Raw genomic sequence first — 17,438 nt, forward strand, 5'->3', positions numbered from 1 at the left:
AGAAGCTCACTGCCAGGGCTCTCAACGGCACCATCCTCACTCAAGTTACCCATGTTACTTCCCCTGTAAGTTTAGTTATCTCGGGCAACCACAGTGAGGAGATTGCGTTTTTCCTCCTTGAGTCTCCTGGCACACCTATTGTGTTGGGGCACCCATGGCTGGTGAAGCACGAACCTCACGTGGGTTGGGCCGAGAATTCTGTGTTGGCGTGGAGCTCTTATTGTCACAAGTTTTGTCTTGGGTGTTGCTTCGTCTGCTGGCTCTTCTTCTTCTGTGTTTCAGGTGGAGGAGACTAAGGATCTGACGTGTCCCTGCCGAGTACCTCGACCTTCGGGGGGTCTTCAGCAAGTCCAGAGCGGCCTCACTTCCTCCCCACAGACCCTATGACTGTTCCATCGACCTCCTCCCAGGACTTCTCCGCCACATCTTCAGGATTCATGGTCTTCCCAAAGATGTGGTCTCTGACAGGGGGCCCCAGTTTGTTTCCCATTTTTGGAAGGAGTTCTGTCGTCAAATCGGTGCTTCTGCAAGTCTGACTTCGGGATTCCATCCGCAGACCAAACGGGCAGTCCGAGCGAGCTAACCAAGATTTGGAGCGGATGCTCTGCTGTCTGGCATCCCACAATCCTGCCTCCTGGAGCCAGCAGCTTACCTGGGCAGAGTGCGCCCACAATACACTCCCTGTGGCAGCCACTGGTATGTCTCCTTTCCAAAGTTCTGTTGGTTATCAGCCTCCTCTTTTTGCTTCACAGGAACCTGATGCAGCTGTCCCCTCCGCCCAGGCCTTTGTCCAACGATGCAGACGCACTTGGGAAAGAGCCAGGAAGGCGCTCATCCGGGCGGGGAGATGTGCCAAGGTGGCAGCAGATCGCTGTCGGACTCCTGCACTCAAGTATGTCTGTGGGCAGAGGGCTTGGCTTTCCACTAAGGACCTGCCCCTTAAAGTGCCAGCACGCAAATTGGCACCCAGGTTCTTAGGGCCATACCGCATTACCAAAGTATTAAGTCCTGCAGCAGTGCGGCTCAGGCTCCCTTCTGTCTTTGCTTGTGTCCACCCAGTCTTTCATGTGTCTCGAGTCAAGCCTGTCATTTCTTCCCCTTTGAACCCTGGTATGTCTGGTCCTTGCCCCCCTCCCCCCGTCTTGTTGACGGTTCTCCTGTGTTTACCGTTAGGAGGCTGCTGGACGCTAGGAAGCGTGGTAGAGGATACCAGTACTTGGTGGACTGGGAGGGGTACGGTCCTGAGGAGATGCTGGTTGCGTCTCGGGACATCTTGGACCACTCCTTGATCGAGGACTTCCAACGTCGACGGGCCTCTTCCATACCTGGAGCGTCCGGGGTCGCTCCTGGAGTGGGGGGTACTGTCAGGGTGCCGGTCTGATCTGTTTTAGGCTTGTTTGTGTTTGTCTGGTCCACTTGGTTATTTGTGTTGCCATGTGCTCTGTCTATTGTTACTCCACCCCTCTTGTTACCTTATCTCATTATAGCTCACACCTGTTTTTGTTTGTTTGCCACCCTTTATATTCCCCTCTTGTTTTCTGTCCTGTGCCAGATCGAAGCTCTGCTGAGTTATCTGGCTCTTGTCTATGGTCTCTGAGACTTAGCTCTTCTGCAAAAGTTTTAGTCTTGAGTCTTAGTCTAGTCTTTAGTTCCTGTCTACTTTCTTCAGTTTTGGTTATTTCTTTATTTTCTTTATTTTTCCCTGTTTTCCTAAACTAGTTGAGCTCCCGTCTGGCTAGTTTTCATTTGTTTTTCCCCTTTTCTTTTTGCTCCTGCCTACCACAAAGGATTTCAGCATCCACTGCCAGGACCCAACCTCCACTCTTCAGGTTTACTCATCTCTCTCTCTCTCTCTCTCTCTCTCTCTCTCTCTCTCTCTCTCCCCCCTGCCATTGTGACTTTACGTCACCAGGTGATCATCTGTGAACTCGCCTACTTCATTGTCTTTGGATTGCACTCATTTCTCCAGTGTTGCAGCTAGGGCCTGCTCTGCCATTCCCTCTGAGAATCCTTTCTCCAACGCCCCCTGTTGGGTCGACATAGAACTCCCTTGTACCTGGCTGGCATCATCCCGGTTTCCCCTTCTGACCATGGACTTTTTCTCTGTGTTCTTGATTTTGTCTGCTTTTGTCATTCAATAAACAGTTATTCCCGCAACTGGTTCCTCTTTTACCATCCTGACACCAAGGCTATACAGATCTATCAGTCAGAGCAGATCTAAACGGATCGTCTGGATCGTCTGGGACCACCCAGACTGCCTTAACAAAATAAAAAAAATACAAAAATAAAAAGTATAATTAAAACAAAAAATAAAAACAGGGTTAAATTGAAACACATGATTAAAGTGCAAGCAGTTCGGACAAAGCAGAGAGCTCATTCAGTAAATGCATAAGATAAGGTCCAATCAGTCGGACGTACAATGGCACAGTGCTCATTCAGTAAATGCACAGAAAAACAGATGTGTTTTGAGTCTGGACAGATGTGCACAGATGTTTTGAGTCTGGATTCTGTTGGAGCACACCAGCTACGGCTGGCATAATAGCTAAAAGCAGACTCTCCTTGCTTTGAGTGAACTCTTGGTATTTCTAATTGACTTGATCCTGATGATCTGAGTGATCTGTTGGTTTTACTTAATCAGCATATCTGCAATGTATTTAGGTCCTTGGTCATTGAGTGATTTATATACAAGTAATAGTACTTTAAAATCGATCCTAAATGTAACTGGAGGCCAGTGTAAAGATCTGAGGACTGGTGTGATATGGTCATATGTTCTGCTCTGCGTTCTGTATGAGCTGCAGCTGTCTAATGGGCTTTTTGGGAAGGCCGGTGAGAAGACCATTACAATAGTCCACCCTACTGGTGATAAAAGCATGAACGAGTTTCTCTAAGTCTTGCCTGGAAACACAGCATCTAATTCTTGATATATTTTTAAGATGATAGTAAGCTGATTTAGTTATTGCTTTGACATGACTACTGACACTCAGGTCTGACTCTAAAATCACACCCAGATTCCTGACTTGCTTTTTTGTTATTAGCCCTTTAACCTCAAGATATGCGTTCACCTTGAGAATTTCATCTTTGTTTCCAAATGTAGTGATTTCAGTTTTGTCTTTGTTTAACTGAAGAAAGTTTTGGCACATCCAACTGTTAACTTCATCAATGCATTTACATAGAGAGTCAATGGGGCTGTAGTCATGAGGTGATAGGGCTAAGTAGATCTGGGTGTCATCAGCATAGCTGTGGTAAGCCATTTTGTTATTTTTCATTATTTGGCTCAGTGGGAGCATGTATAGGTTGAATAGGAGTGGTGCAAGAATTGACCCTTGTGGGACTCCACATGTCATGGATATCCACTCAGACTTATGGTCACCTATACTCACATAATAACCTCTCCCTTCTAAGTATGACCTGAACCATTTAAGGACCATTCCAGAAAGCCCGACCCAGTTTTCTAGCCTGTCAAGAAGTATGTTGTGGTCAACAGTGTCAAATGCAGCACTGAGGTCGAGTAGTACCAGAATTGATGTTTTGCCTGTATCTGTATTGAGGCGAATATCATTTATTATCTTTATGAGCGCTGTCTCTGTGCTGTGATGCGGTCGAAACCAGATTGAAAATTGTTAAAGTATCCGTTTGAGCTCAAGAATTTGTTCAGCTGACTGAAAACAACTCTTTCAATGATCTTGCCTATGAAAGGAAGATTTGAGATTGGTCTGTAGTTGCTTAATATGGAGTTATCCAGGTTTCTCTTTTTCAGGAGAGGCTTAATTACTGCGGTTTTAAGGGAGTTTGGAAAAGTCCCAGAAAGAAGTGAGGCATTTACCACTTCTAGGAGATCTGCTTCTAAACAGTTAAGCTCACTTTTGAAAAAAGAAGTGGGGAGTGTGTCAAGGGCTCAGGTTGATGTTTTAAGGTGCTGTACCATTTTTTTCTAAAAGTTTACCATCAATTGCTTCGAAATCAGTCATGGTAACTTTCTGAGGTTGTGGTCTGATCTGATTCACCCCAGAGCAACTCAATGATGTGCTGATCACATTTCTGATATTATTGATTTTCTCGGAGAAGAAGGAAGCAAACTCACTGCATTTGCTGTCTGAGAGCATTTCATTGGGAATGTGACTCGGGGGGTTTGTTAGTCTCTCAACAGTAGCAAAAAGAGTGCGCGTGTTGTTTATGTTTCTGTTTATAATATTTGAAAAGAAGGTCTGTCTAGCTTTGCCTAGTTCCACATTGAAAGCACGGAGACTGTCTTTATAGATGCTATAATGGACGACAAGTTTTGTCTTTCGCCACATGCATTCAGATTTCCTGCATTGTCTTTTCATTAATTGCACTGCTGTTGAGTTTCTCCAAGGTGCATTTTGTTTGCCACTCTTTTTTTCTGACTTTCAAATGAGCAATATCATCAATTACACTCTTAACTTTTGAGTTAAGAGTCAAAGAGAAAATCAACAGAGTCTGCAGATATGCTTTGTGTCAGAGATATATCCTTCATAAACAGCACACTAGTGTTCTCATTTAAGCATCGCTTTTTGACAGAGACAGATCTAGTTTCAATGGCAGGAGAGATTGATATATCAAAGAAAATACAGAAATGATCAGACAGTGCCACATCCTTAATAACTATCGATGAAATGTTTAGACCCTTACTGATACTGTAAGTAAATCTAGAGTGTGTCCACGATCATGTGTTGGTCCGTGTACATGTTGTGTCAAATCAAAAGTGTTAAGAACAGTCATGAGATCTTTTGTTGTACTGGATTCAGCATTGTCAATGTGAATGTTAAAATCCCCAGCAATAGCAAAGCAGTCATACTCAGATGAGATTGATGATAACAGCTCTGTAAAGTCCTCAATAAAGGCTGGAGAATATTTTGGAGGCCTGTAAATAATGATAAGCAGGATGCGTGGAACACCTTTTAGCACAATGCCCAGATTTTCTAGAGACAAATAGTCACCAAATGATACTTGCTTACATTGATAGACACCTTTAAATAGAGCAGCTAAACCTCCACCCCTCCTGACTGCTCTGCAGACACTCATAAAAGTAAAAGTACTATTACTTCAATGAAATTTTACTTAAGTACAAGTAAAAGTACCGGTCTAAAAATGTACTCAAGTAAAAGTAAAAAGTAGTTAATTTAAAATGTACCACAAAATGGTTGTGGTAGAATGAGATTTTCACGATATGAAAACATCAGAGTTTCACAGCATCACGGTATTAAACAATTATTTAATAAATAAACTGTATTATTAAATTATGGTTATTATTATCACCAGTTAAATTGGCGTTAAATGAATGAAAAAGTTTTTTTTTTTGGTTGATTGAACAAATGCTTTATTATAACAAACTTGAAACCATTTGTTTTGTTTATGAAAATTTCAATAAAACATGTCTAATCAAGTTATGAATTAGATTAACAACTTATTTTTATCATTAACTTATTAAAATGTTTAAGAATCCTATGAATTTTTTCTTTCTATGATTTTTATACAAATATATGACCAAAACGGTGGTAATTAAATAAAATGTAACAAACTTTTATCCTTTTATTTTTTTGGCAAAGTGCTGCAAAACAGATTTTCAAAAAGTTTATTTTGATGGGTTTTAGTAAAGAGCTGCTTCTGTGAAAACCTGTTTCAGAGTGTATTTGACTGGTTTTTAAAATGTTCATGTCCAAATATGGTTTGGGAGACGTTAAAACACCACGAGCATCGCGTACTTGAGTATGTAGTAGACGAAACGGCGCTGCTCATCACAGAGACAGAACAAGCAGATCATTTATTTATATAGCAGTGTTTTGAGCTTTAATATTCACAGACCATGTCGCGATTTGATTTATTGTACTGCTCTACCGTCGATGTATTCATTCATCCATCAGTTTACTTGTTTTACGTGATATCTGCTTTATACTGTAAATTAATTGTCGTGACTAGATTCCGGGATTCCCTCTGCATCACAGAAATCACTCTGCCTTAAGTTAAAAACATACCTTTATCTACACAGAGGCATGTTCCCGAACATGTTCTATGCGTTTCCTCATTTGCATCAACATTTTTTGTAACTTTGATAGCCTATCCTCCAGGACAACACCACGTTATTTTTTTTCTATATCCAAAGTATTCCCATACTAACTAGTGGTTCACAACGGCGTTTCGCTTTCAGCTGGATCTGCATCACTGACATGTCTTGTCCGTCTCCATCTTTTTGTGATTTTTGCGCGTTCTCCCGCCCTTCAATTCAATGCAGTCGTTTCCGGATCGCTTTTTCCCCACTTTCGTATTATTTATTTATTTTTATTCAGTAACGGATGTGGTTTAAAATGTAGCGAAGTACAATACTTAAAACAAAACATACTTAAGTAAAAGTAAAATTACAGATTTTTAAAACTACTTAAAAAAGTAGAAGTACACAGAAAAACTACTCAATTACAGTAACGCGAGTAAATGTAATTTGTTACTTTCCACCTCTGGATGCTCGTGACAATCTGATGTCTCGAGTGCCTTTGGGTCTTGCTCCCTGTTTGTGCCATCGATTAGTGTGTTGATCAGTTACTTGTTTCTCTAGCTGTTGAGTAGCACTACATTTATGGGACTCACCGGCAGTGTGCAGAGGGCGTTCATGATGAAGCTCTGCTGTGTGATTCGTCTGGTTGGATGGTTCCGCAAATAACTTTGTTTCAAGAACTGCAATCCTTTGTAAAAGTCTGTGGCATTTTGTGCAGCAAGTAGATTCTAGAAGAGGCATTTTCTTATCCTTTTGAATGTAGGCAGCTGTGTTTTCCCTTCTCCGGAATGTAAGCTGAAGGCAGTGGGAGGCTGGTCGGTTGAAATATTCCGCTTTTTGTTTAGTAATCCAGTCACCAGAGTTTCTAATTTTATCATTGGAGTCAAGCTTTGTCATTTGAGCACTGTGCTGATTAGCTGAAGTTGAAATTATGAGATAAAATATAGAAGCGATAGAGCAAAGCGCTGAGCAGTAAGCAAGAGCGTCCAAACAGTAGCGAAGCAGGAAGTAAAAAGTGGAGATAGTACCTTGTTAAGTAATCAATACTTACTGAATGAGATTAGCCTCATTAATAACTATTAACTAACTGACAAATTATAAAGAACATTATTGTGTGTCTGAGACGTAATCAATCATCTATTTTACTCTGAATAAATTCATAAAATGCATCACTAGTTACTCAAGGGTTACCTAGTCACTATACAGGAACTACTAGTGATCTGGACCATTATTTTAAAGTGAAAAGGATGTTTTTATTTTATTTGAAATGTTTTATTAAATGTCATCAACATTTTACTCGATTGTGCTGTCATCTTCTATGTTTTCCGTGACGGAGACGAAATTGGTTATTGACAGGTGAAAAAAAGCCGCCAATTGAGGCGTTACAGTGTTTTCCTGACAACTACTGACAGTTTGGGAGAATAAGCCCTCGATGGACTCAAAGTTGGATGTTATTTTTGTCAGCCAGCAGAGAAGCTACTGTCAGTCCAGGGTTATAGCAGCCAGTTTTTCATGCCTGCCACCAGGAAGCCGTCCCTGCAGGCCTGCTATAAGGTAGTAGGCCCACCAGGCCTCCCTGAAGGTGGGCTCTCGGTCGCCAGTTGCCGTGACAGTCAGCATGGATTGCTAGCAGGTAGCAGGCCCCTTCAGGCCTCCCTATAAGCTCGTTATCGGGTAGTAGGCCTCACCAGGCCTCCCCTGGATGTGAGTTCCTGGACCCTCCCTAGGGGTGAGCCCGGGGACCAGGATGCCTCTGGCAGCAGGCATGTGAGACTATCAGGTAGTAGGCCTCACCAGGCCCACTGAAGGTTTGCCATTGGGTAGCAGGAGAGCACTGAGAGCACACTCCTGGGCTTCAGTCACTTGGCAGTTAACATGAGCTATTGGCAGGTAGTAGGCCTCATCAGGCCTCCCTTAAGACCCGGTATCGGGCAGTAGGCCTCACTAGGCCTCCCTGAAGACCTGTCGTGAGGTTGCAGACCTCACCAGGCCTCCCTTGGAGGCATGTTCTCGGGCTTCAGCCACTTCGCAGCTTGCATGAGTTATGGGCAGGTAGTAGGCCTCACCAGGCCTCCCTGAAAGCCCGCTATCAGACAGTGGGCCTCACTAGGCCTCTCTGGAGACTTATTAGAGTAGATCATCTGCACCTGAGTAATATTATATTAATAATAATAACAATATATTCCCATCTTCCCACAGGAGAAGAAGAATCAAGCAGGAGGAATTACTCCAGGAGAAACTACTGACTGTAAAGATGGAGTTTGAAGAAGAATCACAAGGTTGGTGTTTCACAATACATCTAAAACTAGATCCTAAACTCAACAAAAAAAGAAACGTCCCACAACTTTCAACTGCTTTTCCCCAGCAAATTTCTAAATAAATGTAAATATTTGTATGAACATAAAAAGATTCTGAGACATAAACTGAACAAATTTCACAGACATCAATATCAAAAGCAGCTGTCAGTAAGTAGCAGTCATTATGTGCTGTCTCGCTGTAGCGCTGTCTTTGGTGTCTTCCATTACAGACAAGGCTGTTTATTGCTCTGTTCACATCTGCAGTCCTCATGCCTCCTGCAGCAGGACTATGGCATGTTCACACAGGCGATCAGAGACCCAGGGCATCTTTCTCCTGGGGTTTCTCAGAGTCAGTAGAAAGGTCTCTTTAATGTCCTGAGTTATTGCAACTGTGACATTAATTTTCTTCCGCCTGTAAACTGTTATGGTGCGTTCACACCGGACACGAATGAAATGTTTCGCGCTAGAAATTTACATGTTAAGTCAATGCAAAGATGCAAATAGACATTCTGCTGCGCGATTTGCGTAAGTTGAAAAATATGAACTTTGGCGGATATTTGCGCTGCGTTAACCAATCCGGAGCTTGCTCTAGTAGTGACAACAATGAGGAGAAAATGGTCTCAGGTTACGACTGTAACCCCTGTTCCCCGAGAAGGGAACGAGACACTGTGTAGTCGAGTGACGACACTCAGGGAACACCCCCCAGCATAATAGCGCCTCTTAAGCATGAATGAATTCAATCCAATCCTGATTGGTGCTGCGTCATGACGTAGTAGATGACGGCATAACTGGAAGATACAAAGGGACGCTGACACACAAACACATTAGCTAATTTGCGATGAAGCGAGCGCTCTACCCGTGATAGGTGTGGCAACGAGACGCAGTGTCTCGTTCCCTTCTCGGGGAACAAGGGTTACAGTCGTAACCCGAGACGTTCCCCTTCGAGGGAACTCACACTGCGTGATCGAGTGACGACACTCTGGGAACGAACTACCCACTATGCCACAGCGTAATCACGCTCGTCCTAGTCTGAAGCTGGGAGACCAGGCACACTTAGGACGCGAGCACTCTGGCGCCAGGCGTTGCCGGGAGTTGCAGACTGTAAAATCTTATGAAGGTGTGCAGGGTGGCCCACCCGGCCGTCTCGCAAATCTTCTGAAGCGAGACTCCAGAAAGAAGGGCCACCGAGGAGGCCATGCCCCTGGTGGAATGAGCCCCTCACAGTACCTGATAAGCCGCGGCTATAGTCTGGACAATCCAATTGCTGATTGTCTATTTGGATGCAGGCAGCCCCTTCTTGGGTGAACCAAAGCACACCAACAACTGGTCTGACTTTCTCCACTGGGAAGACTTCTCCAAGTAAATTCTTAGGGCTCTGACCAGGGAGAGCAGGTGAAGTCTTCCCTCTTCTGCCATCAGGTGAGGTGGAGGATGGAAGGCCTGAAGAACCACTGACCGTGCCACATTTGATGGCACTTTGGGCACATAGCCCGGCCTAAGATGTAAGATGGCCTTAACTCCGCCGGGGGCAAACTCCAGGCAAGTTGGCGTAACAGCCAAGGCCTGGAGAGCCCCCACTCTCCTCAGAGAGGTGATAGCAAGGAGAAAGGCCACCTTAAGGGTCAGGTTCTTTGCCTCAGCAGACTCCAGTGGCTCGAAGGGGGCCTCGGCAAACCCTTCGAGTTCCACCGCCAGGTCCCAGGTTGGGACTCTGGAGCGAGCCGCAGGCCTCATCCTCTGAACCCCACGGAGGAACCGTACAACCAGATGGTGCTTCCCCAAAGGCCCATCTCCTACAGGCGAGTGGAAAGACCCATTGGCAGCCACATACACCTTAAGCGTGGACGGGGTAAGACCGGCGGAGAAACGATCTTGGAGGAACTCCAGCACTGAAGCCACTGGCAGTTAACTGGGTCCACCTCACACTCTTTACACCAAGTGGAAAACACATTCCACTTAAGCCTGTACAGTCTCCTGATGGAAGGAGCCCTGGAGCTGAGTAGGGTCTTGACCACACCTGCTGACAGGCCAGCCTCTAGGTACCGAGCCCCCTCAGGGGTCAGACCCAGAGGTTCCACAGCTCCGCCCCTGCCTGCGAGTGCAGATCCCTCCTCAGAGGGACCTTCCACGGAGGGCCGTCTAGCAGTGCTACAATGTCCGAGAACCATACATGGGTTGGCCCCTAACGGGGCTGGATGCCTGAGAGAGAACCACAGTGGACAGTGGGACGTCTCTCGAAACGCAAATAGATCCACTTCCACTGGGCCGAATCTCTCGCACATGGCCTCCACCACCTCTGGGTGAAGTCGCCACTCCCCGGGCCTCAGCCCCTGCCTCGACAGGACGACTGCTCTCTGATTTTGGTCCCCGGGGACATACAACGCTTTGAGAGACAACAGTTTCCCCTAGGACCACAGAAGGATCTGGTGTGCCAGTCTGCATAGAGGGCGCGACCTCAGACCCCCCTGATGATTCAGATACGTGACTACTGAAGTGTTGTCTGAGCGTATCAGGACATGGTGGCCGCGGAGGTCTGGGAAAAAGCTCCTCAGAGCCTTGTAGACCGCCAGCATTTCCAGGCAGTTGTTCCAGGAAGCATGCCGGGTCTCCCACAGACCTTGTGCAAAGCGGCCGTCCATGACCGCGCCCCAACCAGTGAGGGAGGTGTCTGTTGAAACGGTTTTCCGGCAACATGATGCTCCCAGCACCTGGGACAGGTACCAAGGTTTCCTCCATATGATGAGGGAACGAAGAGATCTGCACGTTACCCTGATCATACAGAACGGATTCCCCCTCGGGGAAAACCCCTTGGCTCTCAGCCACCACTGTAGGGGTCTCATGTGTAGAAGGCCAAAAGGTATCACGTTGGACCCTGCTGCCATGAGCCCCAGCAGTCTCTGAAACTGCTTCACAGTGAGGCTGTGGCCTAGCTTCACTCTGGAGACCATCGCCAGTATGGACTCCACGCGTGCGGGAGACGTTTGTGCCCGCATCGTCGTGGAGTCCCATACGACTCCAAGGAACGTGGTTCTCTGGGAGGGCGTCAACACACTCTTCTTTGTGTTGAGTCTCAGCCCCAAGCACCTAGGCATAGTCCCATAACCTTGCTCAGCCACTCCAGCACGTTACCAAAATCAAGCACTGGGGGGTTGGAGAGTCTGGCTGAGTAAGGTTTAACCCAAGACTTGCACAAAACGGAAGGCCCCAGCGTGGAAGTTGAGACCGGCGCTTATAGAACCGTTCATCCAGCTTACTGGATGGCTGGATTTCAGTCTCTTCTTGTGGCCAGTCAATTCTTAATTTGGCCACAGCGCGGGTCAAAACCTCCACTTGCTCCTCTTGAGCGGGTGAGTGAAGCGAGAGTTCAAGCTCCACATCACCCGCCTCAATGCTTAAAGCGCCTGACTCATCGGAGCCAGACAGCTGAAGCATCGTGTCCTCTGCCCCACGGGAAGAAGCCGCTTCGCGGGCTTCCTCACGGGGCTGGAGAACGTCAGGCGAGGACGGGGAAGAGGAGCCGCGCTAGCGTCCTGCACGCCCAGGCATTGAACACACAGCTGGTGTGTCCGAGCCCGCAAGGAATCGCGGACACGGGTGCACACACCTTTTAAATTGCTGCTCGCTAGCCATCTCTTTATATGTATATATTTCTTTTCTGACTGATATATGGGACAAACAACACCAAATAGACAGACAATATTGACACAAAGCGCTTCGCTGAAGAGCAAAAAAGCTAATGTGTTTGTGTGTCAGCGTCCCTTTGTATTTTCCGGTTATTCCATCATCTACTACGTCATGATGCAGCACCAATCAGGATTGGATTGATTTCATTCAGGCTTTAGATGCGCTACACTGGGGGGCGTTCCCTGAGTGTCTTCACTCGATGACGCAGTGCGAGTTCCCTCGAAGGGGAACTGGTTTATATCAATCATATATTAATATCTGGTTCAGACAAGAGTGCATATGATTATCACTGTGATAACATTAAATTACATGACACACAACCCAGTCTCTTTTTGTTAAATGCAAGTTTATGTATGATCAATAATACAAAAGTATAAGTAAAAGGTATAATAAGCTATACATGAAATAAAGCAAACAATTCAGTCAAACATTCAAAGTCAGCGCTAGTCGGCTACAACGGTAACGTAAAGTTAAATAGCCTAAAAATAAAAAAGTTATGAAACTTCACTTTGCCCTCAGCCTAAACGATTTGCCAGGGAACAAATTATAGATCCATGAGACCAAAGATCGCCCGTTACATCTACACAAGACGAATTATAGCTCGAGACACCACAGAGACATCAGAGCCAGCGGCAGACGGCAGAAGGACTGGCAGAGGAAAGTCTGCTCTCTCCGGGGTTATTGAGCGCTGAGCGCCGCTGATCCACTGGAGCTCACAACTCCGAAAACCCCAGATAAAATGTCCAAATAGGCGCTCTTTTTATAAATAAACCACAGATTTGAGCTTTAAACAACTACATTATCGCCTGAAAAAGTCTTAAAACTACATTTTGTCACACATTAACAGTAGAATTTTAACAAAAAAGACGTGTAAACACAGCCCATGTCAGCCATTTCTCAACGAGACGAGCCGCTGGCAGAAGCCCCTCCCATGACGCAAATTGACATCTGTTGTGAAGTGAATGTCACGCATGAATGAAGCGAGTAAACTCAAAATGTTCAAGCATCCAACTTCGCGCAAATAGCACGATTTATTCGCGTCATTTGCGTCCGGTGTGAACGCACCATTAGGCCTGGTTTCACAGACAGGGCTTAGATTAAGCCAGGATTAGACCTGAGTTCAATTAAGACATTTAAATTTTATAAATATGTTTTAAAAACATTACTGGTGAACATCTTGAGACTAAACAGTGGCAGTGACATATTTCAAGATGCAGTGTGTCAGTGCAAGTTGCTTTCAGTTAAAACAGCTCAAACGTGTGTTTAGATTAGACTGGATTTGTGCTAGATTGAGATTGAACCTTTTTGTTTTGAGATTTTCTTTTTGTTTCTCATTTGTTCTTCTTTTATTGAATATGTCGATTTTAGACCCTGTGGAAGTGAATGAAGACAAACAGCAGAAACCTCATCATCTCACAAATGAAGATGGAAACACAGTCGCTTCAAAGACAAAGAGTTTCACACAGGAACGAGCTCGAAAGACTTACACCTGCACTCAGTGTGGAAAGAGTGTCACATATAAACAAAACTTAAATATGCACATGAGGATTCACACTGGAGAGAAACCGTTCTCATGCTCTCAGTGTGGAAAGAGTTTCACTCGAAAGAGCTCTCTCGATGATCATCTGCGCCGTCACTCTGGAGTGAGATCATTCAGCTGTGATCAGTGTGAGAAAACATTTGTTGCGGCATCAGACTTAAGAAGACACCTTACAGTTCATTCTGGTGTGAAGCCTCACATTTGTTCTTTTTGTGGAAAGAGTTTTTCACGACTGGAATGTTTAAAAGGGCATGAGCGCATTCATACTGGTGTGAGACCTTATATGTGCTTTGATTGTGAGAAGACCTTCAGTTCATCCAGCGAATTAAAACAACACCAGAGAATTCACACTGGAGAGAAACCGTTCTCATGCTCTCAGTGTGGAAAGAGTTTCACTCGAAAGAGCACTCTCGATGATCATCTGCACCGTCACTCTGGAGTGAGATCATTCAGCTGTGATCAGTGTGAGAAAATATTTGCTGCTGCATCAGACTTAAGAAGACACCTTACAGTTCATTCTGGTGTGAAGCCTCACGTTTGCTCCTTTTGTGGAAAGAATTTTTCACGACTGGAACATTTAAAAGAGCATGAGCGCATTCATACTGGTGTGAGACCTTATATGTGCTTTGACTGTGGGAAGACCATCAGTTCATCAAAGGTCTTAAAACGACACCAGAGAATTCACACTGGAGAGAAACCGTACAAGTGCTCACACTGTGGGAAGAGATTCACCCGATCAACTAATCTACTGACTCATGAGAATAAGCATTGCCTGAAGTTTCCTAAATGAGCAAATGTTCATGATCAGAGTTTGTTTAATTAATCTAAAGGTAATTTTCTAACATTAATAGTGAAGTTTGATCATTTGTCAAGGACATTTTGGCAGGGTCAGTAATAGTAAATGAAACTATTGTTGCTGTAAAATGTGATTAATGAAGAGATGTTTTTTTTTTCTTTGAGGAGTTTTCATTAATTGAGCTTGAGCACAAATATAAAGATTGTTGCATTTGAATCTTTGTTCTGCATTTGCAAGAAATGCTCTGTACATGTTGAGACTAATAAGTGAATAAAAAGGAACTCGACTTGTGTGACAATGAAAAAATGAACTCACAATCAATCAGAATCAGAATCAGAAAGAGCTTTATTGCCAAGTGTGCTTGCATACACAAGGAATTTTTCTTGGTGCTGTAGCTTCCAGTGCACATATACAAAACAAACACAACAAGAACATAGTAATACAAATTCTAAGAATAAAAATATGAAAAATAGTATAAAAAATATAAGGTCACAGTTACGTTTAGTCAGACTAAACATTTACAGATTATTAACATATTTACAGTATTTGAGTAGTATGAATATATAAATATAAATATTCTCCTGAGTTTAGAAGATAGCACTAAACAGTCAGAGTATTGCACTTTAGAGGAGCGGGGGGGGGGGGGGGGGGTTTATTTAACTGTTCAAGAGGGAAATGGCCTGTGGGAACAAACTGTTCCTGTGCCTAGATGTTACGTTCGTTAAGTGAGTTAGCATTTTAGCCCTTCCAGTTCCCTCGCCCTAAAGTCTATGGGTTTTTTGAATGGGTTTTTGCTAAATCGCCTGAAATAAGGTCTGTGGTTAACAAAGCCTCTAAATATTTTCACGTTTTGATCTGACATAAAACACATTAGTTAAAACCTGCTTGTGATTTTTAAAAACTTTATTGTGTCTTAAAAACGGTGGTTGCTAACAAGTTGCTAAAAGGGACTACATCCTTTGGCGGGGACTTTAGACGTCATCGTGACAAACAGGCAATCTCTCACTAGCCCGCGTTTCAGCCTTATGAAGAACTTATGTGGCGTGAATAAATCACGCTATTCGCGCAAATTTGGATGCTTGAACATTTGGAGTTTACTCTCTTTACATGTTCGTCTCGTTGAGAAATGGCTGACATGGGCTGTTTTTACACGTCTTTTTGTGTTAAAATTACTGTTAATGTGTGACAAAACGTAGTTTTAAGACTTTTTCAGTCGATAATGTAGTTGTTTAAAGCTCAAATCTGTGGTTTATTTATAAGAAGAGTGCCTATTTTAACATTTTATCTGGTGTTTTCGGAGTTGTGAGCTCCAGTGAGTCAGCGGCGGTCAGCGCTTGTTTAGCCGGCGAGAGTTGACTTTCCTCGGCCAGTCCTTCTGCCGCTGGCTCTGATGTCTCTGTGGCGTCTCGAGCTATAATTCGTCTTGTGGAGATTTAACAGCCCATATTTGCTCTCATGGATATATAATTTGTTCCCTGGCAAATCGTTTAGGCTGAGGGCAAAGTGAAGTTTCATTACTTGTTTATTTTTAGGCTATAACTGTACGTTACCGTTGTAAGTTAGCCTACTAGCACTGACATTGAATGTTTGACTGAATTGTTTGCTTTATTTCATGTGTAGCTTATTATACGTTTTGTATTATTGATCATACATAAACTTGCATTTAACAAAAAGAGACTGGGTTGTGTTTCATGTCATTTAATGTTATCACAGTGATTATCATATTGTCTGAAAAAACATTAACAAAAGATAAATCTCAGAGAGGCACGCATAAACAAAATTAGTTTCTAACATTTTTGGAAAAAACGAATGGGCAATATTTCTCATGAAAAAGTGGATAAGTGTTCATACACAGCGCAGATCATAATGAGCGAGCGTGTTTTTTAAATAAAGTTTGAGGAAGCTTGATGATGACGTTGATCCGCGACCATGGTGTGCTGTAGTCCGTTTATAGCCTACCGTTAGCATTTTATATCTGACGGCTTTATTTAAGCTTCAAAATTTATATATTTTGGATTAATTTGTAAAGATTATCTTGATAGACAAAACGTGTAAGGGTCATAACTCTTTGTTGAACACAGATCTTATTTTTTGCGATTTTCCAAAAGTCTATGGGGAAAATGCATGGCTTTTCGATCGAGGGAACCCATGCGCCGCTAACTTCCGGGTTGGCCTACAAACTGACGTCATAACTTCGGCACTCTATAGCGTTTGAGTATAAGATGTGACGGAGCATGTGATTTGTTGAATTCAGTGAACGAATACGCCTTTTACTGACCGAGATGCTTTTGAGTCTGACTCTGAACCAAAGACTGATCTCCTTCTCGACTTGTTCGTGAACGAACTGTATTTCGTTCGTGAACGAAATGAACCAGCTATTGAACGATACTGATAGCGAACATGTAGAGCTCGGCTTGTGTAGTTAGGCATATATGCAGCAAAGAAAGACATTTACACTTTACCATTTTAATGAAAACAGTGTAATAATGCAGGCTGATGGTTAAATTATTACTTAAGGACTGATGTATTGTGTTTGTATTATTTATTTTCATTGTTGTTGTTTTATAAAATTAATAAAAATGACTTCATTACGTTTGAGTCTCCAAAAACTGTAAAACAAATAAAAAAATTCAATATTATTGGAGGTAACGAACACGTCCATCACTGACCGAGTTGCTTTTTTGAATCTGAACGAGAGAGATCTCGTTCGTGAACGAATCGAACGAACTGCTACATCTCGTTCGTGAACGAACTGGTGGTACATCTCGTTCGTGGAAATGGATGTCGGTCATTTAGCATGTGAATCAGTCTCGTGCAGAGAGCGGATGGCTGCAAAGCGCAATTTTAGGCTACCTTTGTTTATAACTCCACGTTCGTTTACCATAATCCCAGATATATGAATGTGTAAATGTCTGACCAAACAATTAAATGTTAATCATGCAAGAAAACCTTGTGCTTTGGTCATCTGAACCACTTATTTAGACTTATTTTATTTAATGAGTAGATTATGCACACATTTTAATAAAGCCAAATAATTTTTTGTAAGTAAATACGTTTGTTGACTTAAGAAATAACACACAAGACACTCTTTTTGCCACCTGCTGGGATATTTAT

General features: G+C 43.5%; 1 protein-coding gene across 1 annotated transcript; it reads left to right on the forward strand.

Moving 5' to 3' along the window:
• Positions 1-5,560: 5,560 nt before the first annotated feature.
• Positions 5,561-14,649, forward strand: LOC307137940 (uncharacterized protein). The gene is made up of 2 exons (XM_079835975.1): positions 5,561-8,286; positions 13,357-14,649. Exons 1-2 carry the CDS (start codon positions 8,262-8,264, stop codon positions 14,316-14,318), a joined length of 987 nt encoding a protein of 328 aa, XP_079692101.1. The 5' UTR covers positions 5,561-8,261; the 3' UTR covers positions 14,319-14,649.
• The last annotated feature ends 2,789 nt before the right edge of the window (positions 14,650-17,438 follow it).

Source organism: Gobio gobio (assembly GCF_949357685.1).
Source record: "Gobio gobio genome assembly, chromosome: 14".
Classification (NCBI taxonomy): domain Eukaryota; kingdom Metazoa; phylum Chordata; class Actinopteri; order Cypriniformes; family Gobionidae; genus Gobio; species Gobio gobio.